We start from the raw sequence: 26352 nt of genomic DNA, 5'->3' as shown, positions 1-26352 counted from the left end.
TGTCTGAAAAGCGTTTTTTAGTTCTGGAGTATTTGCTGAGGACAAAATAAGAGCAATACAAGTGGTAAAACCTAAAAAGGTAGTGGAAAACATAATACTCAATAAAATCTTTTCCCTAGTGTTCATAAGGGGCATAATCATAGATTCTTCTTCTTCTTCCTATTATTCTTCCTGTTCTTATTCTTTTTTTATAGTACACTTATTCAGGAAATTAGTTATTGCTGAATGACTGATAATGATGCCATATTAGGAAAAAAACAGCTGAGACTTTCAGAATTATCTGACATACTTAATGGCCCAATTTAGCCTTGAATTTTATAATAGAGATTGCCACTGTTCTAGTCTCTTTGAAGAGAATGCCATTTTCTGTGTCGTTAATGTGTGAGAACAAGCTTAAAGCTTCCCTTTATGAACAGTATGTGACCCCAAATATCCAGGCGAGCTATCACTGCACTGGAGAAAGACATAGTTAAAGCAAAGGAAAATAAATAAAGAAGAAATGACAAGCCAAGCATGTAGAACTCAGGCAGGCTTAAAAATAAGAACAAAATCTACTTTCAGCATTATTGTCAAGGGGCAGGCTGTGAAATAAAAAGTTATCAACTGTTTATGAGTTACTAAATCTGTTCTGTTTTCTATAGCAGACTTTCCTTTTTGTGATTACCTAAAAATTTCACCTTTTCCTGACTCTCCTACAAAGAAACTTGTGATGCTGTTTGCCCCTGCTCCACAGGCTTGCAACTGAAATATGGTAAGTAAAGACATAAGTGAGTGCCTGCACAGACTCCCTTTTGGATAAAAATCCCTTGGCAGCAATACCCTGCCATGCACAGGATGAAGAATCTGCAATGCTCTGCTATAAATAAGGGTAAAGAAAAGCATGAGAAATTGGCCATCTGTTTGGCTGACCCAACAAGGCAGGTGGTCTTTCTCATCCATATGCTCAACTTCCTAATAACTAGAGGGTGGGCAGGACTTACCACCCTCTTTTGAAGTAAAGAAAAACAAAGCATTGCAGAAACATTCTGGATGTCACTGAACCAAGATGTACACATCATACCGAAAGCCTTCTTTTTGAACAATTTAATCACATTTCTATTGTGAGGAAGTGTTGTGAGATCCAAGTATCTTTGTGTTTTAAGAGGGGGAGGGAGTGGTTAAATGGTAGAAAGTCTCTGTCACAGAGGAAAATGAAAAGGAGGATGCTTACTTTTGTGTGTGGAGCATACTGCAGAAAGAAACGAGAGAAGATAAATTTTTCATTTTTTTTGTAGATGTTTGAAGAAGTCAGGCAAACATTAGACTTGAATCACCAAAGTCTGCAGTTTTTATCTATCAGTCACTTTTTAAAAGATAAGCCTCTTGACTAAATCTGAATTAAGTTAAATCTCTCTAAAGAGATTTATTTTTTAAGGTAAGATTTTGCCACCAAAATGTTGTGCTGTAAACTGTAAAAGCTCACACTTTTCTTTTAAATGCCTTCAAATAACTGCTCTTTATGCCACAATTTTATGTATTTTCATAATATGCCATTTTCAAATGTGCCTTTTTGTTGCTGGTCAAGCTAGTTTATACTATCTTCATCTGCTAATGAAACTCCCAGGCATGCACCCACTGCTTATGATGCACACATTTTGTGCATATCTACATTGTACTCTCTGAGAAAAAGCAATATAACTGTGATGCCCAAAAAACAACAAGCCTGTAGTGAGCAGAGCTTATGCAGTGGTGTTGAAGACTGTAAGCGGCACATCATTTTAATTTAAGCACAGATTATATTCATCATACATTAAACTTATGTGGTACATGAAAATAAAAAAAAAAAAAAAACCTTTGAGAGAAAAACTGGGGCTTCAGTCTGGTCATGAGGCAATATCATCACGGTAGCAAAGATAAAGTGAAAGAAGCACCTAACCTCATAATTCAGCCCCTGGCTTTGGCTAATGACAGCTGCCAAGGAGAAACTAATAAATACAATGCAAAGGCATAGCAGCACTTCTGTGGAACAGTATGACTGCCTATAAATATCAGTGTCTCTTCAACCGGCAAAACATTTATAATAAAAAAATTTCCCTTACATTTTTGTCACCCTTTTATTTAACAGCACTAATTTCACCTTATTCTTCACTGAACGAAGGAGAATTTGACTGTGCACAGTTCTAGGGAAGAGAGGCTACCAAAGACCTGAGTGGAATCTGAACCTTAGCAAATACTGCTTGAAACTTAGCAGAAATAAATCCAGCTATTTGTGCTGAGCTGTGCCTTTACCACTCTAAAATTATCTTTGCTTATAATTGCTTTCCTTAGCTCATGGTCACCACACACCATAGTAGAATTACTACCCCAGATATCCCCCAAATGTGCAGGATTACTGCTCCTTTATACCAAGTGGTTTTTGCTATTATGAAACAATACAAGCAACATGCTACTCACTTGTATTTATCTTCTGAAGTGAAATGTGCTTTTCCAGATGTCTACGAAGCTTTACCTCTGCCCCATATTTTCCAGTAGTACCATTGTCAGCCAAAATAAAATGAGAATGCATGCTGTTGAGGACAGTCAGCTTGCTCATGGGGTTGGACATTGTCTGGTATGGTCGGACCACCTGCATTTTAGAGACAGAGGAAAAAGAAGGCACACTAAACACAAAAGATCCTCTGAATAGAATCAATTGCAAGATATGAGCTGACAAGATGAAAAAAAATAAATAAATAAAGTACTGCACTTGAGTTTTACTGTCTTTTATGTGTAAAGTAGAAAATTACCGTAACACTCTCCTTTCAGATGCAGACATGGCTTAAAGGGTTTTCCATGGTAATCTGTTTCAATATTGCCATACTAATAGTATCAATGCTCACTGCTTCCTTTGAAACCCAGCTAATGGTCAGTGTTCCAAGAGTCTGGGTGACTACACACGCACACACACTCTATACCCTGTTTGCTGCTGACTATCTAGAGTGTTGGTGTAAAAATCTCACCTTGCTCTGACCAAATTCTTTGATTCTTCCTTCACAGCATCATGCCTCCAGTGTTGGTTCAGAACCACCAGCACTGGAGACACACAAATACAAGAAATCCACTCTTGGAGAGGTGTACACATTATAATACACCACATTTTGAATTTTCTTAGAAAAACTATTGGCCCACTCCTAGCATCAGTGAAAGGGCAGTTGTTTGTGTTCACAACAGCTTTAGAAAGTTTGTGTAGGATGGGGAGTTTGCTTCACTTCCTTTGATTTGATTTTATCAGGAGAAACTGCGCAGCAGACTGAGTAAATTGCCACATTTACCCCACTCAATGCCACCAGACAGAACAAATGATAGCATGGGGCCACATTTGGCTGCCAGTTGCTTTGGTGGGTGTCTATTGACTTAAGTAAAACTGCACTAATACAGCAAAAGAACTGGTATTGTGTCAAGGCATTCTGACTGATACTTCAAAGTTTTTCTAGCAATACTACTCCCTGCTTTTCTTACATATGTCTTGTCTTTTTGGAGAAACAAAACTGAAAATCTGTAAAATGAAGTCCTAGCTGAAGAAATGCTGTAATGAATTGTTAGAAATCTCAGCTGGACTTTCTTTCATTAGCAAGAATTTTCTTCAGTTCTGACTTCATTCATTGTTCAGGTCTTGTGCTTTTAATGCACAAATATGTACACTCAAAATTTGACACAAATGATTGCAGACAGAAAAAATAAGTTATTGATTTATTCCTTTGCTCTTCATCCTCTGTAATTCTAAACAGATCTCCAATTGAGACGTAATTCTTTAAAAATAATGTGTTAGCAATTCTTTAGCCAGAGCTCTCTCTACATACATTTTCACTTGTGAATGTCTGCCTAACTTTGATCAACTCTCAGCCAGTAAGGAGAAATATACAAACTTCTCTTGCTGTTATAAACTGTCATGCAAGGGGTACCCTGTAAGCTCTTCATCCTCCAAAAGGGAGGGAACAGTTTGAGAAGACCTAAAGGGCAGCTGGCCAACAGCAAGACTCTGTGAGAACAGGTGATAGCTCTGGCTCAGATTTTTTTAATGCTGTTTCTTCTGATGCCTCATTCATAACAATTTACTATACAGCTGCATATGATTTAAAAATATCAGTACACTGCTGGAATGTGTTTTCTAGCTAGCTTCTACAGATACAGAAACCATGGATTCCATGTCAGAAAGAAAAGGAAGATCCTTTCTCGCATCCCTAAGAATCAAGTAAAAATCAAATTAAAACAGTGCAGATCTTTAATACCCACTCCATCTCTCAATAAATGGACACTAGCAAGGCCTTACAGCAGAGGAATCCTTGAGTTGCCTGTTCATTGTATGAGTACAGGCCCCTGTACAGACAATTCTACTGACAGCTTGTGGTTTGTTCCTGGGAGCCACAGCTCAAAACCTGTGACAGCTTGATTTGCAGTTCTAATGAGTTGTAGTACTGAAGCCTTCTTATATTGACTCAGTAGTGCTGCTGCAGGGCAGATTAGAAGCCTATGCTTTTGTTCTGTGTTTAGCTACAAGGTGAGTTACATTATTAATACATTTTATGTATGTAAAAATAAGACTACAATTAATTTCAACTGAACTGTTCTCAGCATGCACAATTCAACATCTGAATTCTTTTTTTTAACAATAAAATTTCTCAAGCGATACTGTCAGACTCTTCCTGGCAAAAGGCTAAACAAAATCTTCAAGAAGGTCAGAACATCCTAGGCTTCTTCCCTGACAAGCTCCATCCTTGGTTACTTCCTTGAGGTTACTTGCTCTTCCACAAAACTCAGCAGATTTTTGATTTCTGACTCTTGCAGTTTCCATTCCTCTGTTCTTTTCAACCCCTTACATTTTACAGGCAAGTTAAAGAATTGGAAAAAAAATTTGAATTTAAGCTGTCTTATCACCCTCTTTTTTTTCAGCCATAGGATCATGGAACAGTTTGGGCTGGAAGTGACCTTAAAGACCCCCCACCATTGCCAGGGACACCTTCCACTAGACCAGACTGCCTAAAGTCCCATCCTACCTTGCACTGAGAATAGGGAAATAATGTCTCTTGACATCTTCCTCTGCAGACCTGAAAGTAAAATCTATGCTTATGTCCCTCCAAATACAGTTTAATGACTGCAATGGCAGCCATGCTGTGCAGCAGTGCTCAGGCTGCATGGGCTGAGGGAATTCTGTCAATAGGTGAGGGGCTGGCTGACCCCAGCCCTTGCCTTTGCACCCCGAGGTGGCAGCAAGCCTGAATGAAAAGCATTGCTGGTCTCTTTAGATTCCCTGCAGGCACATGACCCTCAACATAGACACAGCACTTGAAAGGCCTCTCAGGGTAACTCACCATGACAACGAGCCTGCAAATGCCATGTGAACCAGTGCATGAATCTGAGCAGCCTATGTGGACACAAACAACTTGAGACAAACAGTGAGCTCAAAGTAGTGATGGAAAAAGAAAGAGATGCATGTTTTGCTTCTCAAGGAGTAGCAGCTGCTGTTCAAATCAAGCAATTTCTGCAGCCTTGTTGCTCTGGTGCATACCAGGGAACAGAGTAGCTCCTGATTTAATTCAGAGGTTCTTGGTCCAAATTCTCCACATAAGCTACAAATATGCTAGTCCTTATCTTTTCCCCTGGTTTCCTACTGAGGTGACTTGGAATTAAACCAAACCCAAGTAAGAACAGAACAGACCCTGAAAGTAAAGACTTGCATGCTACAATGACTACAAAGTGTACTCTTTTAGAAGGGAGAATGACTCTGTGTGTAGGAAGAAACCTATTTATAACCACAGTTTTCTACAAGACTGAGCAAGCCACTTTGCTTTCTCAGTTCTATCAGAATATATGGGGAAATAAGGCAACTAAGTCCCTTGAGTCCTTTGTTTTTAAATTAGAATCTGAGAGTGTTAAGAGTTGCACTATTTTCTACTATATTTCCTTTATGTACTGGAGTAAGACATGTGCCTTTAGGGATCTTTAATCATCACAATATAACAAACAGCAAACAGCAATAATATGTTCTTTAACTTGGACAGTTTTCTATATGGCTCTGAGGAAATCCCCCTGGATTCCCAAAGCTGGCTGATTTGGAAGGGTTGGCAAATTAAACTTTTTTATAACTCTTCAGTTCAGATCATAATTTAACTAGTCATAGTGCATATAGGCACAAATCCACATTGATGTCAGAGTTCACCAAGTCTTTTATTACTGGTTCATTCCCCCCCTCCCCACCCCACCTTTGTGGCCTTTGCTTCTTGCCTAATGATGATTCCTTTTACATGCTTATGGTACTATTTACATTTCCTCTCCTCAGTTCGTTTCACAGCATTCACCTCTAATGAGCCAATCAATACAGCACACTTTGATTTTTAAAAAACTTCGAAAACAGCTTCCTCACCAAATGCTTCTAAAGAAACTGCATGCATTGAATAAGAGAGAAAGTCTTTTGAGGCATAAGTAACTGAGGATAGCTGGGGGGAAGGGTGGGAAAACAGTAAGAAGGAAAAGGTAATTTCTGTGAAGACTCTTAGTAAGAAGATTTAGTGACATAAATGGCCTACCTCAAGCTGTGTTATGTTCCATTCAACATAGATGTAAGGGATTTGTGATTAATTACAGGGTGAAAAGCTTATAAATATTTCAGTGGACTAAAGTCTTCATAAAGCAGCCAGATGAGGCAATAAAAAGGAAGATGAAATTTGATATCAGTAAGCATAAAGCAATGCCATTGCATGTGCATCAGAGATGGATAAAACCAGAAGTGCTTTTGCATTACATCATGCCATTGATCTATAATTTTATAAAACTATTAGAGGCCAGGAAGTTGAGAGGATAAATTTAATTTTTCTCTATCAATGTTATATTTTGAAATATTTTTGTCCTTAGAATGACCCTGTAACTGTAACTGTATGGATAAAATCGTGTCTGCATTACTAGAAGACCTTACCCAAATTAGTTGTAACTTTATGTTAAACTTTTTTCACTTTCTATCTGATGATCAGAATAAGTACTAATTCTTTCATGATTTAACGAAAATTTCATGGAAATTTATTTTAATAAAAGTTATTTATTTTTAAAATAAAATTACTGTACAACCCCTTCATGTTAAATTGGAAGGATATTTAGAGGAAAGCATTGCTTAAAGAAATCAGAAGTCAGGGGAGCTGCTCCACTTTGTTGGAACACCTGGGAAATCAAGTTCTTTTTCTATCTTTTTGTGCAAAAGAAGGCTCCAGGTCCCCTCAAACAGGCAGTGACCACTTGAGAACTGAGATAGCTTTGCACAGGAGCAGAAAAGGAATAAAGGAATAGCAATGTTCCAAAATTCATGGCTAATTTTATGTTTTTCTTAACTTCTTTGTTTCTGCTATGTTTCCAGAAACTCATGCCTAATCACTAAAGACAATTTATTTGAAAATTATGTGCACATTACACTTCTTTAGGAAGACACAACACATCCTTGTGCTTAGCTTTTTCTGCTAATTACCTGCTGTGCTTCACCTTAGAAGAGTTCATTGGTAACTCAGAATAACTGTGGCAAACCCTGATCCTGCTTGTTTGTGTGGTATTAGAGTACAAAACTCCATGCTAATACAGTGGCCTCTAACAGCTACACTTCCATAGTGAATTGCAATAAACTCCAGTTGGATAATTTTCTTTATAATCGTTGTAACCCCTCTGACTTAATAGATACTTGAATATTCTTCCCCTTTCAAACTTGGTCATGGATGCAGAACATACAGAGAAGAATGGGTTAGGTTAATGAAGACAAGAAGAAGTTCTTTATGTAGATTGAAAACTACATCTCTTCCACTCATAGTCAGTCACTGGGTCTCAGACAGATGTCTTAGGAATGAACCAGAAGTGAGAAAAAAAAAGAGTTCAGAAAAGTTTCAGGTAACAAATAACCAGTGTAGACAAACTATTCATGTATATAAAATTCAGTAGTTAATCTTACTGTATTAAAGTGGAGTTTTAAAAGAGAAGTATGGTATAAAAGAACAGAAGAAACAGTGGGCCTGTCCTTCAGAAAGTGGCTGAAGGTGAATTATTTGAGGTCACTCTTATCTAAAATACCCTGTAAGACCTTTAAAAATTCAATCAATAAAAATGCATGGGAGGTAATATATTCTAAGGAGGATAGCCTTCAATTTCGAATTTAACCAATGCATTATAATATTGTTTGAAAATAAACCAGACTTCAAGTTTTGCAATCAGTGTTTTCTTAAGCACTTTTCCAGATTCACAGAGTTCTAAGGATGAAGCTTTGATGTATTTTCAAGAACAGCTATTATTGAATTGCCCTTATAATATATTTTTAAAGAACATACAGTGCAGAAATTTTTATTGCTGCCATGTCAAAACCTGCCATCAACCCTAATGGAAAACCTGTGCATATATTGGCTTTTTGCTGCAGACAATAGTTCTAAGAGGAATTGCTAAATGAGGGATGGAGAGGACAGGAAAAATTACTGGAAGATTTATAGATACTGGAGGTCAGATATGTCTGTTTAGGTCTTACATCTTTGCCAATCAGATCCTCCTGATTTTCCACAATGCCCCAGGGAGCTATTCCAATGGTGCAGATCTTCCCTCGAGATTTTGAGGCGTGATCTTTCAGGGCATCTCCAACGTGCCGAATGACCCCTGGCAAAGAAATGACATGAAACAGAAATTAATAATTAAGTCTTTTTTGTTCATTATCATATGGATTTAGTACAGACTTGTTATTTTAGGGAGCACCTGTGTCTATCCTTACAATTAAGTAAAGCTAAGAATACCTTCCTACTCCTTATTATTAATTTCTGCGAATCCATTTCATTGAATCCAAAAATTACTAAAATAAGAAGAAAAATACACAGCTTTAGAAAGAAGAATGGGAATGCTGACAGTTGACTCCAGCTTATTTATCTGCACTTGTGCTCATATGTTCATGCAAGCCTTTCTCTACTTCCAAGCACAGAAAGAAGCATAGAAATTACTGTGCTCCCCGCCACCCACCCTCCAGCTCCCTCATAAGTGCAGCTTGTACACAAATGCTCCCATTGAGGATAGAAATGTGAAAACATCATTAAGCTACTCTGTGATGAACCTATTTTGCCACTCTTTCCAAATAAACTCAGTCACCCGAGGTAGTTTCCAGCATTAAAACCCTCCCTGGGAATCAGTGAGAAAACAGAAATTAGTACAGAGAGAATGGATGCTCCCCAGAATTCTTCCAAGGGCTGCTTGCTTACCCTATAGACCAGCTTTGGCAGCGTTTCAGTGGTATCTCTGTGCAAAGGACAATAGTCATTCCTCCTTCCTTTTAATAAAATAATATTTTAAAATCTATCTACAAACAACTATTTTTAGGATGTGGCTGCACTGAAGCAGACCTGTGGGTTTGCTACAGATGTTATCTGATTCTCACTGATTCTCAGTTGCTGAGTTTCCATATTGAAATGTCATGATTTCAAGATGGCTGGATAGAAATTACAATCACACAATTGTTAGGATTTTGGATCTCATTTTCTGAACTGTAAATGACCCAAGGTAAGAAAACTCCCCACAACCTAACAGATCCTCTATGTCCTTGAGTCTCATATTCTTCCTGTGGTGGAAAGTTACAAAAAACCCCAAACCGGTACCTGGCATCAGCTATGAATTAAGATATGATCCAACAGCCTAAAGGATTTAAAGTAGAAAATCTGTCCAGACTGAAAAAAAATCCTGCTGTTCAGAATAATCAACTTTCAGCATTACAGGAATATTCAGAACAGCAGTCATGTTTATGGCCAGGTAGTCTGTCTTTCACACATCACTGTTTCTCAGACCAACAGCAATATTTCAGGACTTTTCAGTTATAATTTTCCATAAGATAAACCAAATTTTAAAATTCATCTTCAACAAAAGAGACTGTACCAAGAAATTCTCAATTTTTTATGACCCCACAAATAATTTTCAGCTGTACAGTTTGAAAACCTAGCCCTGGAGCAAACAACTGCTTTCCTCCAGACATTAAAGACATCAATGAGAGATCACTGATATCACAAAACTGCTTCTGGAACTGTATGTTTCTAAAACAGCAGAGGGCCACTTGAACTACATTATTTTGTCTAGGTAGTTTCTGATTACAGGAAAAACAGTCCTTTTCAACAGTATTTATGATAACTTTCCTGGTTCATTTGTATTGTTTTGGCATTTGCAGCTATGAGGATTTGAAAAATGGTCGGAAGCAGCTGTGCATTTGCCAAGTGCAAGTGTGTGTCCTTTTTTAAAAGAAAAATCTGTAGTTTGATTTCTACAGTTGCTGTAGCAATCCACTGCATTAAGGGTACAACTTGCACATTTTTCTGATGTAATTTTAATGTAAAATTAACATGCGTCTTTGCCATCACTATGACAACTAATATTATCATAACCACAGTGCACAGATCAGCACCTGATTTTATTCCTTATTTTTAAGAGATATGGGGCATATTAAATTTGTGTCTATTTATCCAACATTTTGTGCCATTTTGCTTTTTTTTTTTTGGAAAGTGTTGGGACAGCACTCACAGACACATGGTGTGATACCTGGAGCTGTCCTGAGCAGGGCCAGGAGATGGACTCTGATCCTTTTTGGTTGCTTCCAACTCAGCATATTCTATGCTTCTGTGCTACTTGTATTGCTGCTGTGATAAAACTGAGGACTATTTTAAATTTGATGTGCTCTGGAAACCAAGTCCAAGACTCCTATTAAGCATTTATATTCAAATATAGGATCCACCATGCACTAAAATTAACACACAATAGAATGATTACATTGTTTTCCAGAGACAGTAAGAAGATACAATCTTACTAAAGTGAAAAATTATATCTTTGTTGCTGCAGCAAATGAGAGTGGCATAAGAATTTAGAAGTTCATGTCCTAGCTCAAAATATTTTGCAATTTTCTCTAGCAGAACTGACTTTCCCCTGAATCTCTCCCCCTTTCTGCCATCTTCAGGGAGGGTAACTGAGTCATCAATGCCAGAATTTTTTGTCTAAGAACCTATGTTTTGCAGCTTATTCCCAAAATGCACATGCTGTCTACTAGGGGAGGTGGGCCAGCTGCTGTCTTGGATCCCTAGGACACCTGTTTGGTGTATCATAGATGCTCTTTGACTAGAAATGGCAGATGTTGCTCTTGATGAAAATGTAACAGCCAAAAATTATGTTGAGCTCTCTAAAAACAAGGAAGAAGTTTCCCACCACATCCAAAACCCAGAACTTTTTTCCTTTAATACCTGATTAAATAAAATAAAGATAATTTCTGGATTACTGTGTTTTCAGTTTTGTTTAATAAGAGTTGGACTTCTTTGATTAGCAGTCCTTCCCTGCAGTTTACATTTGATCTTATAAAGTCTTTCTTGGTGATATACTAATACAATTGCCTCACAAGAGGCTTTATTTTCAGCTCCAAGTGTGCTTTTCATAATTTAGCAAACGTTTTATTCTGTTTTTTACCAGCTGCCAGGTTGCAATGAACTTGGCATTTTATTGTTTTCACATAGTACAGAAATGACTAGTAAAATAAACATAGAATGGCTTTCTAATCTAATAACTCCTATGTTTTTTTAAACTTTTTTTGTGATGAAGTCTTCTAGATGCCACTGTGCTTTTATTTTGATGTTGCTCTTACCTGTGTTTACTCCTCCAGTGAATATCCATGCTCCAGTTGTCATTGCAGCCTTAATAAGTCCTTTTCCGAAGACTTGCTTGAGTTTTGGCTGAAGTTCAAAATTCTGAAGGCCCCCGTGCACAGAGATGAGAAGTTTGGGGAGCTCAAGTTGCCACTCTTTGGTCATCAGATGCAGAAGAAGGTCAGGCTTTGTGTCAAAAGACACACGTACATACTGCAGAAACAAGGGCAACAGTAGAGAAAAAAAGATTGGTTATACCCACTGGTTTCTAACACATGCTATTTGTGCCCACTGGATAACTTTTTTTTTAATGACAAAACCATTAACTATTTGCTAACCTGATGATCAGTTTCTAGTTAAGAAACTAGGAATAATGGAACACTTCAATTCACAGGGTGGACAATTTTCTTTAGGAAATTAAGACACTAATTGGTTCAAAATCCTTAGCAATGCTTGAAAGATTTATGTCTACAATTTATAAATGCAAAAACTGGAGCAAAAATGTAAGAGGGCTGCCAAAGATGATCTAGGTAGTCAGGATCACTGTGTATTTACTTGTACCTTATTTTCAAATTAATGAATTCAAACCCTTAAAATGTAAGAAATAACAGATTAAAAACTCAGTTCTACAAGCACACATAAGTATAACTGAGCAAGACTACTAAACTGATACTTTCCAGATGAAAAAATGGTAATTATGTACAATTTATACGGGTTCCAGATCTTGCCTTAGAAGACTTTAGATCCTAAAATGGCTGTGAAACAGATTTATGCATTTCCAGTTTCTGGCTGTTCTGTGCTACACATGCAGCAATTTGTGCCAGAGAGATCATGTATGTGCTCAGAGATAAGAACTGTCTTCAAAATTCCTACAGCACTCCCATGTCACACAAATACCTCTCTTTGATACAAGCATTTCTCCTGCTCTTTCAGTTGCTATTGCACAAAACCTGTGACAGGGCAGGTGATATTTTTTTTTAAATTTCTAGTTACATATCAGAAACAGGGAAAAATACTTTCTGTAGCTGCTAAGATGTGGAAGGATCCTCTCAATAAAATAAAACAGGTTGCAGAAAGCACTCATCTGTCAAACTTCTGATTGAATCAGTGTCTGTAGAGCAACTTCAGCAGTCTTTCTCTTCATGGGTTGTCAGCACAGACATCAGGTTTACACCTTTGCCTTCAGCCTGAGGAATACCTAATCCTAATTTGTTTATTGTAACATGTCAGGTAGTATAATATCCATACATATTATGTAATGATTTTGTCCCTTTTTGACACATCAAATCAGTATTTCTCACCAAAAGTTTGTTCTTTTTTAGCAATGTCGTATGATAATAAAGTGGATTCCTTTCTAGTTGAATAAGAAATAAGGCTTTGACATTTTCCAGAATAAACTGTTAATAGACAGGATTTTTTGCAAGAATGGGTCATTAAACAGTAAACATCTATTGATAACATTTCTGGAAGCAGAAGACAGTTTGCACAATTAGTTGAGGGGTCTGAGCAAGAACTTGGGAATGCACATTCACCCCAGTGCATCAGAAATATTCTCTGCAGCAGCCAGGCTGCAGCTACTGGACGTAAAAACCACAGTATTCATGTCTGTCAAGCTCATTAATAAAGATGAACTGCCTCCTCAGTAAATACTCTGTCAATTTCCAGTGTGAGATAAAATCCTGTATGGCACCTGCTCCCACTGAGTAGATTAAACCCCAAGAGTTTTTAAATTGGGATTTGAGAGTTGTCAAAGTTTTAACACACCAGAGGAGGTGTAACAAAAATGATCCTTTTCCCTTTTTATATGTCTTAAGGGAGATCTGAGGTTGAAAAGGAGGCAGCCTGGAGGTGTTCACAGACAACATCCCTTATGGAGCCTTCATGAAAACTCTTTTGGTCAAATGGTGGAGTCTTCGGTTTGAAATCGTTGGTACCTCACTGTTCTTTTTGGTGAAGACAAGTCTTAAGAAGTCTTAAGAAGATAATTAAGGTGAATTCACACTGGCAATGACCATAGAAATATGATGAAAACATGCCACTGCATCATCTGGGATATTATGAAGATGAAGGCACAAATAGCATCAAATGTGTATCATCTTATCTGCACAGTGACTACTGCTTTCTTGTTTTTTGATCCTTTAGCCTTTTAAAAAAAATACTTCAGAATGTGTGATATCGCTGTCCCTACCTTCTTAAGTCTATTAATTACTTTTCTTATACATGAAGAGCACTGAATTCTAATAAATATAAATCTATAAAGTGAAAAAGAAGTATTTTCTTGCATTTTTTTGAAATGTAAGCAACTCATATTGGAAGCAACTGGTTGCTTTTTATACTGCAGGAAAACTCCCTCTATACTTAGGATAATTTTACAAATCTACGTTTTTCATCTAAATTAAAATTTAAATCTAGTGAGATAAGATTTACTGGTTTATAAGTTTTTGGTAATGATGCCAGACATGATTTTTCTTTTGTGCACAGCATTCAATTTTTGTGACTATTTGAATAATTTTTCTTCTTACTAAGGCAATTTTTATTTTGGCATACTTGAATTCACTCTTTTGCCATTTCTCAATATGTTAGCTAATAACTAAAAGAAAATCCTATTTTGAAAGTATACATTAAATTATAAATCCCATCTTTAAGACCGCTTTTGCCTGTAACAAAAATTCATGTAGTCTAATCTTGCAATTGAATATTTAGCCTGATCAATGTTTGCTTAGAATGTTAATGAGTATTTCTGCTGTTCCTGAATTCTCTTGCTATATCCTCTGGAGGCAGATACAAAATTTGAATCTAGCCAAACCACTAGGCTGTTGTGCTATGAAATTCCATGCCTGGTGTACCTGTCAGCTATAGGAGCTATCTGTTCTAATGGGAAATAATTTAGCCCTTTCTTTATGGGAAAAGTATATGGATAGAATGCAAGAAAACAGTTTTTATGTGTCAGCAAAGCAGGGCAAGTTAGGAAGCAAAAGTACAGTTCTAAATCATAAAATCTACAGACTGACCTGACTGGCATCAACACAGAATGTGAAAGGACAAAGCATCAAGCTTGAGCTGCAATGCCTACTTTATCCCTAGAGGAGCACAGTGGGAGTTAGCAAGAGTCCCTTTGTTGCCAGTTGCTGTTTCACTTTTTTTGTCAAGTGTTCTCTAAAACAATCCTATGGCCACCATGAGTCAAACAGCCTGACGCTTCCAAGTTGGACTCCAGTGCCTTAGGGCAAAAGTCAAAGTTCCTGAGAAACAGAATTACTACTCTTTTGCACTTAAGCACAGCTGGCTCATTGAAGTACTTGGCGAATGACTGCAGATGAGAGTGTCAGTGAATAAATTAAAGACACTCAGAATTTGATTGTACTTCTGAGAGTAAATCTTTTCAGACAACATTTTGAGATCTGCATTCTAACATTACTCCTGTGCCACTTCTTGGTAACATATATAAATTTCTATCACTTCAGATATGTCTTCAAATTAAAGACTAGTTTCCTCAAAATGTGATCCTCACAGAAAACGAAAAAAAAAAAAAGATTAAATTCTCACAGAATTAAACAAAAACCCTGCTATTTAGACTGAAACCAGATTGGTTCTGTATAAATTATTTCTTAACCCTTAAGGCCTAATCCAAGTTCCACTAAACAATCAGTGAAAGTACATTCATGGATTTAAATGGCTTTGGAATAAGGCTTTTCTTGTGCTATTTCCCCTTTTTCTCCATGTAGAACACCATCTTTTAAATCCTGTAAATATTTTTAAAGAATTAATTTACTATAACAGAAAGAATGTTTGCTGCCTTTTCATGGTTTATGAAGTTATGGGATTATCTTTTTTTTCCTCTCAAAAGCCCTGATGACTTTTGGCATCCTTTTTATACAGTTTTTATAGAACTCAATGCATTTTAAACCACGAAAAATATATTTTTCTGTGACTGACTTCCAAATATTCTTAATAAATTTTAAAGGATCTGAATATTGGCAACTTTGTCTAAGTAACTGTTAATGTTCATTGCAATTCTACTGCTGTTTTCATGTTTTTATGCACCATAAGAAAAGTTAAGCAGATAACACTGAAGCAAACTTCCTTTATTTTGCAGCTGCAAACTTATTTTAGGATTTTACTCTGCATATGAAATGTATAATTGAAATGCAATTAGTGAGGAGGAATCTATTTAATTCACTAAAGGCTTTTCAAACAGCCATCTTCCATTTAACCCTGAAAACTCATGATGAAAGAAAGTCTAGTTCTGCAAGCAGCAATCATTTAAAGAAGTTTATAGACAATCCAGGCCCACTAATTAATGAGAGAACATTAAGGGTGTGTGTGTGTGTCTGTGTGTTTGTGTAAAGGCAGATAGTGTATTAAAAATACAGGTTTAGTTTGCTCACAAGTGCAATGCAAAATGCATCACTGCAAGATTGTCTTAATTGGTACACTGATGAACAAAATATATTTTCAAATTTTTCAGAATATTGCCCTTAATTGTAATGGAATCACTTAAATTAGTTTGATAATTGTTTTCTGACATAATAAAATGCTACTATAAAGTTAAATAAGCATATTACATTTTACACTGCAAAAAGCCAACTAGTGTAAGCAGATCATATTTTATTGGTTTTCCTGTATTTTAATCAATTTTATTTGCAAAACCTCTTAACAAAATTTATGTGCATCCACATCCCTCTCAAATCTTTCTACAGTTGTTAAATTTGAAAATCTGCTATAAAAACAAAATAAATGCAGACTAGCAAAATCGTTAATTGCGTTTCTTACATATTAATGGGATGACTCACTTGTAAAGAAAATATGAGATTGACAGGGATCTAAACAACACAGTCTTGTTGCAGGATCATCTATGGTTGCATGAAATTGAAGGAAAGGCCTTTTTAGTAACTGATCTTGTTAACTAGTTAATCTAAGATATGTGTTTCTTCATAATTTCCTGCACAAATTATTGAGCTATTCACATTATTGATTTAAGGAGGATAGTGCAGCTGCACTGAAGATACTTTAACAACTCTATAACATTAGCAAAATTCATGCTATTTGGGAATTTTTGTTCCATGTCCAATGTAAACCATGTGGTTTATCACATGTAAACCTACATCTTTGCTATTTTGTTCCAAATCCATGTGCTCTGTTACAATTTAAGTGTAATTTTCATTTCCACAGCTAAAGATCTGTTTGTTGTTGTCTGGTGGCAACTGATATAATATTGTATCATGGAAAGTATATTTATATTTAATATATATTTTGTATTAAAATCTAATTCTGTTATTTCAAATGCAGAAAACAATTATCAGTCAGTTTTATATGTACAAATCTGTTTCATTAATTGACTCCTGGCTTCCCAAATATAAATCTAAGGTCATGGTTCCTATTAACAAACCTCACCTAATTCTTTATAGTCCAATCCAGAAAAAAATTAACAATTGTGCTGTTACAAAGACCAAGAAAATAAATACTATTCAATCTGGTGTTTCCTTTGCTTAGTAATTTTTGAGTGTGGACATCCATTTCAGGAAAAAGATAGGGAATAGGTGGAACATTTAATGCCAATGTTTTTCCCTGAGATTTCCCTTGATTTGGTCAGCTTGCCTTGTAAGGTTATTTTATTTGCCAAAAGGCACAATATAAACCTACCATGATTGCCAGCAAAAAACAGCTGGCATGTTGTAGCGTTATTTGGTAGCCAGTAGTTAGAAAATTATTAGCACATTTTTAGCAAGGAATAAACATATCCTTTTTTCTTCTCTTTATCTTTCTTCCCTTATACACATTGATCAGCTTCTCTGCATTTGGGCTTGAGAATGTACAGCTGAATAAGAGTATTTCCAAGAGCTACTATATATTTGCTCCTTTTTTCTCTCGCCTTATTTTATCAACCCAATATCTTCTTTTTCCTTCCTCTGCTGAAAACGCTGGTGGGTTCCTCTGACCGGGGAAATTCTTGGCCTCCACAGAAAGGTTTGGATTTGCTGAGTTTTATTTATCATGGGAAAATCCTAGTACCCAGTAAATGTAAAGGCAGGAGTTTAATTTTCTGTTAATAAAACTGCAACACGTAGTTAGGCAGCTTTTTGACTATAGCCTACCCTAAAATCTGGATCTGGAAATATGAACAGACTGACATCTTCATGCTGCTTTCTGTGGCAAACACATTACAACAAAATTCTTTAATCCATTTCCATTTAAATGGTTATGTAAGCCTCCTTATTTGTGTTTTGGTCTTATGAATGGTATTTTTCTCACTGGTGGTAAGCAAGCACAAAACCCATTCAAGAGATATTTACTGAATTGTTTGATTTGAAGCACTTTTCTCACTAGCAAAATAATCAAATTTCAGGAGATTTTATAGATTTTTTTAATGAATGAAGACTTTGTTTCTAATACTTTGGGTGGAGTTTAATGATTACAAAGAGAAAGCATGTGCAACTTCCTGATTCTAGTCCAACAAAATAAATCTGGAAAGTTTACAGCAATAAGAGCATTGTCTTTATTTATCCCTAAGTTTTAGCTTGTTATTTAGTTTTCTGAGAGTTTAAGTCCGTTTTTCCATTCTCTTTCTTTCTTTTTTCTAAATTGTTCATGGTTTCACTCCTGACTGCACTCTGTGACAATGATTTTCTTTTCTTTATGCTACTTTCAGTTTATCTCCACAGTTTCACTTGAACTGCGCACACAGCATGAGTCTTAGAGCATGTCTTGTCTCTTCTGGCACTAAGCTAGGACATCAGAATCCACAAAGATGAGAAATCCTCTAAGACAATTGGTGTCAACAGCTTCCCTAAAACCTTCATAGTTTCTTGGCTCTCCAAGACTACTTTTGTCTGGGCAGGACTGTATATTGATTTATAGCAATCTCCAAGGCCATCACTGAAAAAGTTCTAGTTATTATCTTTTCTCATAAAACTGGTTCAATGCAAAAAATCCATATCAGTTAATAACATTCCTTGCTCTATCTTTGGACCTCAGCTTGGTCCAAAGCTTTGGGTCAAAGATTTAAAAATCAGCCCTGCTGATTTTTCAGTGTCTGGCTATCAATTTAACATACAATGTCCGTGATAAAGCCTGAGAAATTACCTAGTTTTCTATTTCTTGGTGCTTTCTAGTTTCTATCAAAAGAAGCCATCCATCTCCACAAACAGAACCATCCACTTGAGTCACTCCAACTCCAACACCTCTGTACATATTGAGGAAAATATTTTGCTAGCATAGTACCTGAGATTTTCACTGTCTTTAATCTCTATTCTTTATGACAGATCCAAGACACCTGTTGGAAAGAATTCATGCACAGAAAACAGCACTGGATTGCTGGGCAGGTTATTCTGCAGAGTACACAGGAGTTCAGCTTCTGCCCTCATTGCCAAAGCAGTGTATTGGCCATGAAGTGCTAGACACATACTCCTCTGTCATTCCCAAAAATCCAGGTTCTGCGGTTTAGATAGAGTAAGAGAGAATTTTCCTTTCATGCAATATTACATAGGAGAAATACATGCATGGGTTAGTGTGTGTTCTGGAAATGTCTCTTCAACTTAGTGGAGCAAAGCTTTCCGATCAAAACACCTTGGTATCACACCACAGGAAAGGAGCAACTTCTTCCTCAAGGGATTTCCTAGTCCCTAGATTAGATGACTCTTATTTCACTGAAATATGAACCAGAAGTCTAACTGGTCGATCTTCCTATACATGTCTGGTGGAATATTAATGGGAATTTGGTATATTTAAAATTTGTCTGTTTTCCAGACACAGCCAGCAGTGGGAAATCATAGTTGAATTTAGAGAAAGAGGGATGAGTAGCCATTGGAATAAAATTAAGACAGCAGCACATTAATTTGTCTTCAGCCTTCATAAAGGTAGCTCCTCTTACACTGTACTCCAGCTTTTAGTTAATTTTGTTCACCACCTCTTTGGCACGCGATACATGAAAACATACATTCCAGTCACGCACACAATAATATTTTAGCATGACGCTAAGAAAGAATGTTGCTCATTCTTTGTGAACGCTTACTTTCAGCTAGCAGCATCATTTATCTAAGAGAAAAGCATGGTTACCATGGCTTTGTTGGAGTGGCCTCCTCCTTGGAACTCGATGGTTCCAAAGGCGTCCGTCGGGCTGAGCTGCGTGTGCTTGCTGATGGACCACTTCTCCGACTGGATGTCATTGCGAGGCAGCCGCGCTTCGCTCTTCTCGTTCTGAGCAGCGGAGGCGCTTGGAGGCTGTCCGATGTGCTGGCCCGTCAGACGCCCACAGCAACACCTATGGCATCGAGCAAACACAAAACCCCCGTCACGTGCGGCCATGAACTCCACAGGCAAACAAACTACAAAAAGAACCCAACCCCTTTCCAGCTCTGCTGATTCCTTTCCTGAAGATTTTATGTATGGAAGCAACACAGTCCATGTATTTTCTTTTTTCCCCTGTGTCTTGTTTACTTTGGACTCTCTACATTTCAAAAAAATCATGCTTTGTTCTAAATATGTGCAAAATGAAATTAAAGAACATCATCTCTTTTCTTCAAGTAATATCAGGAAAAGCAATATGTTTTTGCATGGACTATCACAAATTTTAAATTGCTAGTTTAATGCATCTGTTTGCTTTTGACAGTGTTGTGCGTCATGAATCCAATTTAGGTAAATATTCAGTGCACTGAATATTGAGATAAGAAGAGAAGGAAATTAAACACAGATGCTGACCCACCCCTAATTTATTTTTTTTTCTTAAGAAATAAGTTTTGAAATGTAAACAAATAGTTCCCATAAGAATCCATCACTCCAGATGGACCTTCTGAACAAATAAGTTTTCAAAATATTTATATCCAGATCCATTGTATGCACATGTATATAGAGACCTATTTAACCAACTTTCATTTTTCATACAAGTAACATGCAATTACCTATGGGGGTCTTTGGTGCTGGGTATGATATGAACACATTCTCTCTTGTAAAATGCTCTTTCTATCCATGATTTCTGTGCCTGAAAAAGAGAAAGCAAATGCCTTGAGCTCTGTTTGCTTATTATACACAACTCATAGTACAATTTAAGGAAAACTTCAAAAAGAAGAGAAAGTTTCACTGACTCTTCAGATAAGCAGTGCACATTTGCAGAGGGAAAACATTCCACTAGAACTATGGTTCCCTTCTAGTGCTAAGCACCCAACACAAGCTTTAAATATTCTTTTCTTATTCACTAGCCAGATGACCTGATGCTGTTACCTATATTCTCATAACAGAGGAAGAAATCTCTGGAGAAGAATTAACTCAAACTCCAAACTTTCCTGCACAGCAGAAAAAACCCTACACCTATTCATCAAAACCACCTCTGTTTCCATGTCAGTGATACAACTAAGCCAGCTCTAATTAAAAAAACAACAAACAAACAAACCATTTCAACCAAAACAGCCAAATTACCCTAAACATTTTTACACAAGCACTGAGAGTGCTGTTTAACACAGAGACAGAAACTGCAGTTTCTGTGTGGACACCTTAAAAAAAAAAATTAAAAAAAAAAAAAAAGATCTGTTTCTGAAACAGGACACAAAAAAATTTAATACATTGAGAAAGATGATTGGCAGGTAACCTCTAAAACAGTTCAGTAAATTGTTGTTGGTTGTTCATAACACTCAGGTTCTTCCACCACATGTTCACAGGGAATAAGGAAATTCTCTGCAGCATAGTCTTAATTGTCAGATACAAAAGAAGTCTTTTTAAACAGAGGGGTGAGTAGGAAAGAAAAAGGGAGAAGAGAAGAACAAACATAAAACAAGAAAGGAGAGAATTTCAGAGTTCTGGAATATTTTTTATTATCTAGGAAATCCTCACTCCATATAATATGAGTTCTGGCAAGCTCTCTAAAACATTCACACACATAGAATTCTATTATTTCATTTAATAAGGAGATGAGTTGAAGCTTTCCTTTGAAAATTAATTTAAAACAGATTAACTTAATATGTTTGAATAACAAAATTACCCACTTAACTGCACAGCGTAAACAGAACTATAAACTATGACAAAATTATCTGAGAATTAAGTAAAGTGAAATGAACTTTAAACAGTTCAAAGCAAAAATGAGCATTTTGCCTCTATGAAAGGAGAACTTTTGAAATTGCCTATGTAACATTACCTAACTAACTGATGCTAGCTTTTGCTATGCAAGGATATATAAGCAATAACTATGTATTAGTTTCACTAACTAATGTTACATCATTATTTAATGTTACCACCTTGTCAACTCAATCTGTATCCTGTTGAGCGTTTTAAACCAGAACTTTCTGGTTCTATAACAGCATCGGTGAATATCACTGTGAACTAAAGAAATTTACTGGAGTTGGTGAATGCCACTAAAACAAACTACAACAACATAACAAGTATTTCTAGCTACATCTACTACTTACCAGTCCCAGTATATGGTATTTATATTTTTTCTTTTTACAGGGAAAATAATTCCTTGCTAGACCTAGTGGTTACTGGTGCTATTTAGCAATATTTTATCTTCAAGTCCTTGCATTTTTATTTGAAAAATCTGCTAGACTTCATATTTTGTAGGAAGAGCAGATACCTAGCATCACTTTTAAACTAAGAAAAAAATTAAGACTCTATAAGAACCATTAAATAAAACTGTATTTGACTGGCTTTTCTCATTGTAGCAAGCAGAAGGTTAATGCATTATAGAAGGCTGGGCAAGATTTGTTTTGTTTAAACAAAGTATAATTAAATAGAAATTCTGAAAGCATAAAATGTTTTACTTTACCTAAGACGGACTATCTGGAGATTTAATTTATTATAACTTCTAAATATTAAATATATTATCATTTTAATACTTTTCTGCAAACACTTTACTGTGGTAAATTTCCTGGCTACGTAGAACTAATGTTTCCTTTCTAAAGGTGGCCACTAGCTAAATTTATCTCAAGTTCCAGTATGAAAGTGTACCATAACAGGTACATTAACAGGTATTAATTTTTTTCTTTAGGTATAAAAGCAAGTTTTCAAAACCCAAGAAAATTGTTTTCCTATTCTTTCTCACATGGCCTTTGCAACTGGAAAAGAAACACAGTTACATTAAAAAATAAATTAAACCAAAAATTATAATTGGTATTGGAATTTTTATCACACTTCTTCAAAGGCAATATCACAAAAATAAGAGTCAAGTTTAAAATCTCCTTTATTTACATCAGGAAAAGATACTTTCCAGCTTTTAGATCTCAAACAATACATCATCCTACCCAGCAGAGTTGTGGTGACAAAATAACGTGATTTACTAATCTCATAATTCCTTGTTCCTCCAAATTTAAAAGAAAGCATCTGGTTGCACTGCCCCATGTCAGTTATCTTTCTGCGACAGATATAATTTGCAATGAAGTATAAAGTTCAGAGATATAATACATTATGCTATTTGCTGTAGAGTCTTCATAACAGAATAACTTTAGAAAATCGATATAACTAAATTCTCTGCATTAAACTGTTACTTATAATGCAAATTAATAAAGTAAAAAAGAAAATTAACAGACTATAGCAAAGTATTTTCAAGACTAGCTGAGCAAGAAGCTTCTCTTTCTCTTGTTCCATAAATACTCCTTCAGTAATGGCTAACGAGACAATTTAAAGCCCACAGTGAATTCACAAAGCACACGCCATACTTGAATTTAGTTTATTCACAGTTTAACTCTCTGGGTAAGTCTCTCTCCTTATTAACCTCGCTGCAAAATCCCACCAAGAACATTTTCTTTCTCCTTTCTTTATTTTTTTTTTCTGTTAGTGTTACCTGAGTGTCAGTCCGGGCGCTGAAGGCTGCGCTGGAGCAAGCGCTGCCCCGCTCCGCCGGGCGAGAGCCGGCAAAGCCCTGGCACCCATCAGCTGCTTGGAATGCGCTGCCGTGGGATTAGCCCTGTTAAGGACACTCACCCATGGCCCCGCAACAACGCTGGGTTTGAACATCTAATCTGACGCCGAAAGAAAAACAAGTCCCTTGAGAGCTTGGATTTAACTGGCATAAGACTTGATGGGCTTTTTGTCTCATCTCTTCTTTGCCCTTGAGAAAGTGAGCTGGTTAAAGTGTGATAAGATGCTCTGAGTTCTTAAGTTTGACTCAGGAAAACCAATCCATCAAAAGAAACACTGTACTAAGCTGGAAAGAGCTTGAGAACACGGGAGAAACAGTTAAGCTCCAAAGAATGAAAGCAGTGTTCATGGGGCAACTGTGAGAAATCTATACACAACTGAAATATATTTCAAATAATCAACAATGGCATTTTTCCAAAGAAACTGGGGTTTTGTCACTGTTTCCCACCACAATTGCTGTCCTGTAGGGCATACTTTTCATAAACACAAACCCTTTTCTTTAAGAGACAAGCAGCTGCATTGTTTTAATTACAATTAAAAGCTGGTAACTTTAACCAAAACTTGAATATTTACAAATTTTAGGGACTACTTCTTTACTGTGCCCTCTTCATATTAACATTAATGAAAAACCTTTTCATATGAATCACACATTAATTTTTATTTTAGTTCCTAGCAGTAACATAGGTTTAGTTACTCACTTCAAGACTTTTCAACACATAAAGTATTTTGACTCTTAACCCCCATCACCATGTTTCTATTAGCTCCTCTCTACTCCTATATATAACTATATCCCTTCCTTTCCTCATCACTGAGGGTGCACCTGAGATGTGAAAAATACTCTGTCCACCCTTGGTATTCATACATGCACAAGCACTAAACTGCTCTGATGGGCCCAGAATGGGCAAGGCTGAGAATATGCTGAGAATAACTTCTTACACCATCCCACATGTGGAGAAGCTTCTGCTAGGCTGGCCAATCCATGAGATTGCCCTTGTCTCTTGGTTCCTAAGTCTTTCTGTAAAATACATACATGTATTTTGTAAGTATTAATGTACATATTAAGAATGTACATACATATACTCTCTACGTGTGTATATACGCACACATTCTTTTCCAGCAAACATGTGCCCTGTGAGATTTCTGAATGAGAGATTCTGTGATTGTCAGGTCTCTTAAACACAGGATCAAACCCAAAGATGGTCTGTGGAGAACAACAAAGATGAAGTTGCATAAGCTGCATCTTTTCTCTTAGGAAATCAACAAAAAATGATTATTATATTAAATTCCATATATCACCCAGTGGCACTAAGATGTTTTATAGGTAGGATGTTTATAAAATGTTTTATTTCAGAGTTATCATATACAACTCATTCTGCATGTAATTACAACTGTCTTTGCTCATTTAAAGATGCATTAACTGAGGACTCTGTGGCAATCAAACTACCAGCACCACACAAAGCTCTATTTTTTGAGGAGCAATAAAGGAAGAGCCAGTAGACAGAGACAGCTCTTTTTGCAACTGCAAAATAGTGCTTTCAGAGGTGGATGATGTCCATTTAATGATAAAAACATACATATTCTTTAAATCTCCCACCCAGCTCACTGTTCATGAAATGAAGCATTAAAACAGCAGTTAGTAATGAACTCAGTACAGATTGCTCATGGGAGGTGAAGGTGAGTATTTAAAGACAGGTTTCTTTGGGGAAAGAAAGGTGTTTAAAGCCTTTCTCTACTCTGCAGGGGGACAGAGCAGCTGGACAGGCAACAGAGTATTACTGAAACAAATTACAGAAAGGATTTAGAGGACCATATGGTGACAGAGTGGCATCAGTGCTATTGCAAACTGATGTGATTAGTATTCCTTAACCAAATGGGAATATTTACAAATTCCACTGTCTCTGAATAACAAGCCGGTATCTATAAACCTCTACAGCTATATTAAATAAGGCAATGCTTCAGTTAAACCTTATTGCAAGGTGTGCTTGGGACAAGTTTCTAAGCCTCATTTCAACACGGTGCAATTACAGGCACTATAAACACTTTTGTGTCATTCTTGAAGCATTAGGAATTTACCTGGATGGACATTAACTAAGGAACATTGGGCTGTCCCAAAAGATTTCATTTTCTAACAGACATTTATTCCTAGTAGCAATCCAACCTTTTCCTACTACAGCTGTACTTATGTATATTTTGTTCTTTTTTTCTAATAGGCTTCTCAAGCAGCACTTTATCATCAGAGTTGTTACAAAAACGATGCTGAATTGTTTTGAAAATTAAGCTATTTTCAGAATATAATAGGAGGGCATAGAATACCGTCATTTGTTGTTACAGTATGCTACAGAAATTATCTCCTAGTATTCACCAAATGTAATTTTCATATTGTACTTAGTAGAAATAGAGTAATTTTAAAACTTTTTTAAGAGCTTTTCATTCAATGGTTAATGACATTTTTCTTTCTGCAAGGACACAGAAAGGAAAATGTTATGTCCCTGCTAATGCTTCTGCTTTATACAGACATTATATGGAACAAGTATATGTCTTTATTATCCACGCTACTGATGAACTAACTGAAAGCTTAACAGATATTTTATAAAGAACTAGGGAGAATGATTAGATCCAAAACTGGTTTAGACTTCCAGGTTCCTACAGGATTCCTTAAGATCTGTAGAAGTGTAAGGGGAAAAATTTAAAGAAAATGTCATTAAAATGAAGGATATATGGTAAAGAACACTTCCAAAAAGTGTTTTCTTCTTATGGGTTTTACCATATCAATGGAAGAATGAAGCCTATCAATTTCATTCATGAGGTTACTTCAGATACATATTTATGATTCCACCAAAATTACTGTGAGTAAAAAGTTATTTAAATAAGTAAATAAACCCTA

General features: G+C 36.3%; 1 protein-coding gene across 2 annotated transcripts in view; it reads right to left on the bottom strand.

Annotated features, from left to right (window-relative positions):
- TRPM3 (transient receptor potential cation channel subfamily M member 3) overlaps positions 1–26352 on the bottom strand; it is a 258913-nt gene that overhangs the window by 112254 nt on the left and 120307 nt on the right. For both annotated transcript variants that reach the window (XM_079331479.1, XM_079331480.1), the window contains exons 2-6: positions 20525–20604; positions 19683–19887; positions 11627–11840; positions 8504–8628; positions 2434–2605 (exon numbers count right to left, since the gene is read on the bottom strand). In XM_079331479.1, coding sequence (XP_079187605.1) covers positions 2434–2605; positions 8504–8628; positions 11627–11840; positions 19683–19887; positions 20525–20604 — 796 coding nt within the window. The remainder of the gene's footprint in view (positions 1–2433; positions 2606–8503; positions 8629–11626; positions 11841–19682; positions 19888–20524; positions 20605–26352) is intronic.

Source organism: Erithacus rubecula, assembly GCF_903797595.1.
Source record: "Erithacus rubecula genome assembly, contig: SUPER_Z_unloc_4, whole genome shotgun sequence".
Taxonomy (NCBI): domain Eukaryota; kingdom Metazoa; phylum Chordata; class Aves; order Passeriformes; family Muscicapidae; genus Erithacus; species Erithacus rubecula.
The sequence above is the reverse complement of the archived record's forward strand: the minus strand, read 5'-3'. Positions and strand labels throughout refer to the sequence as shown.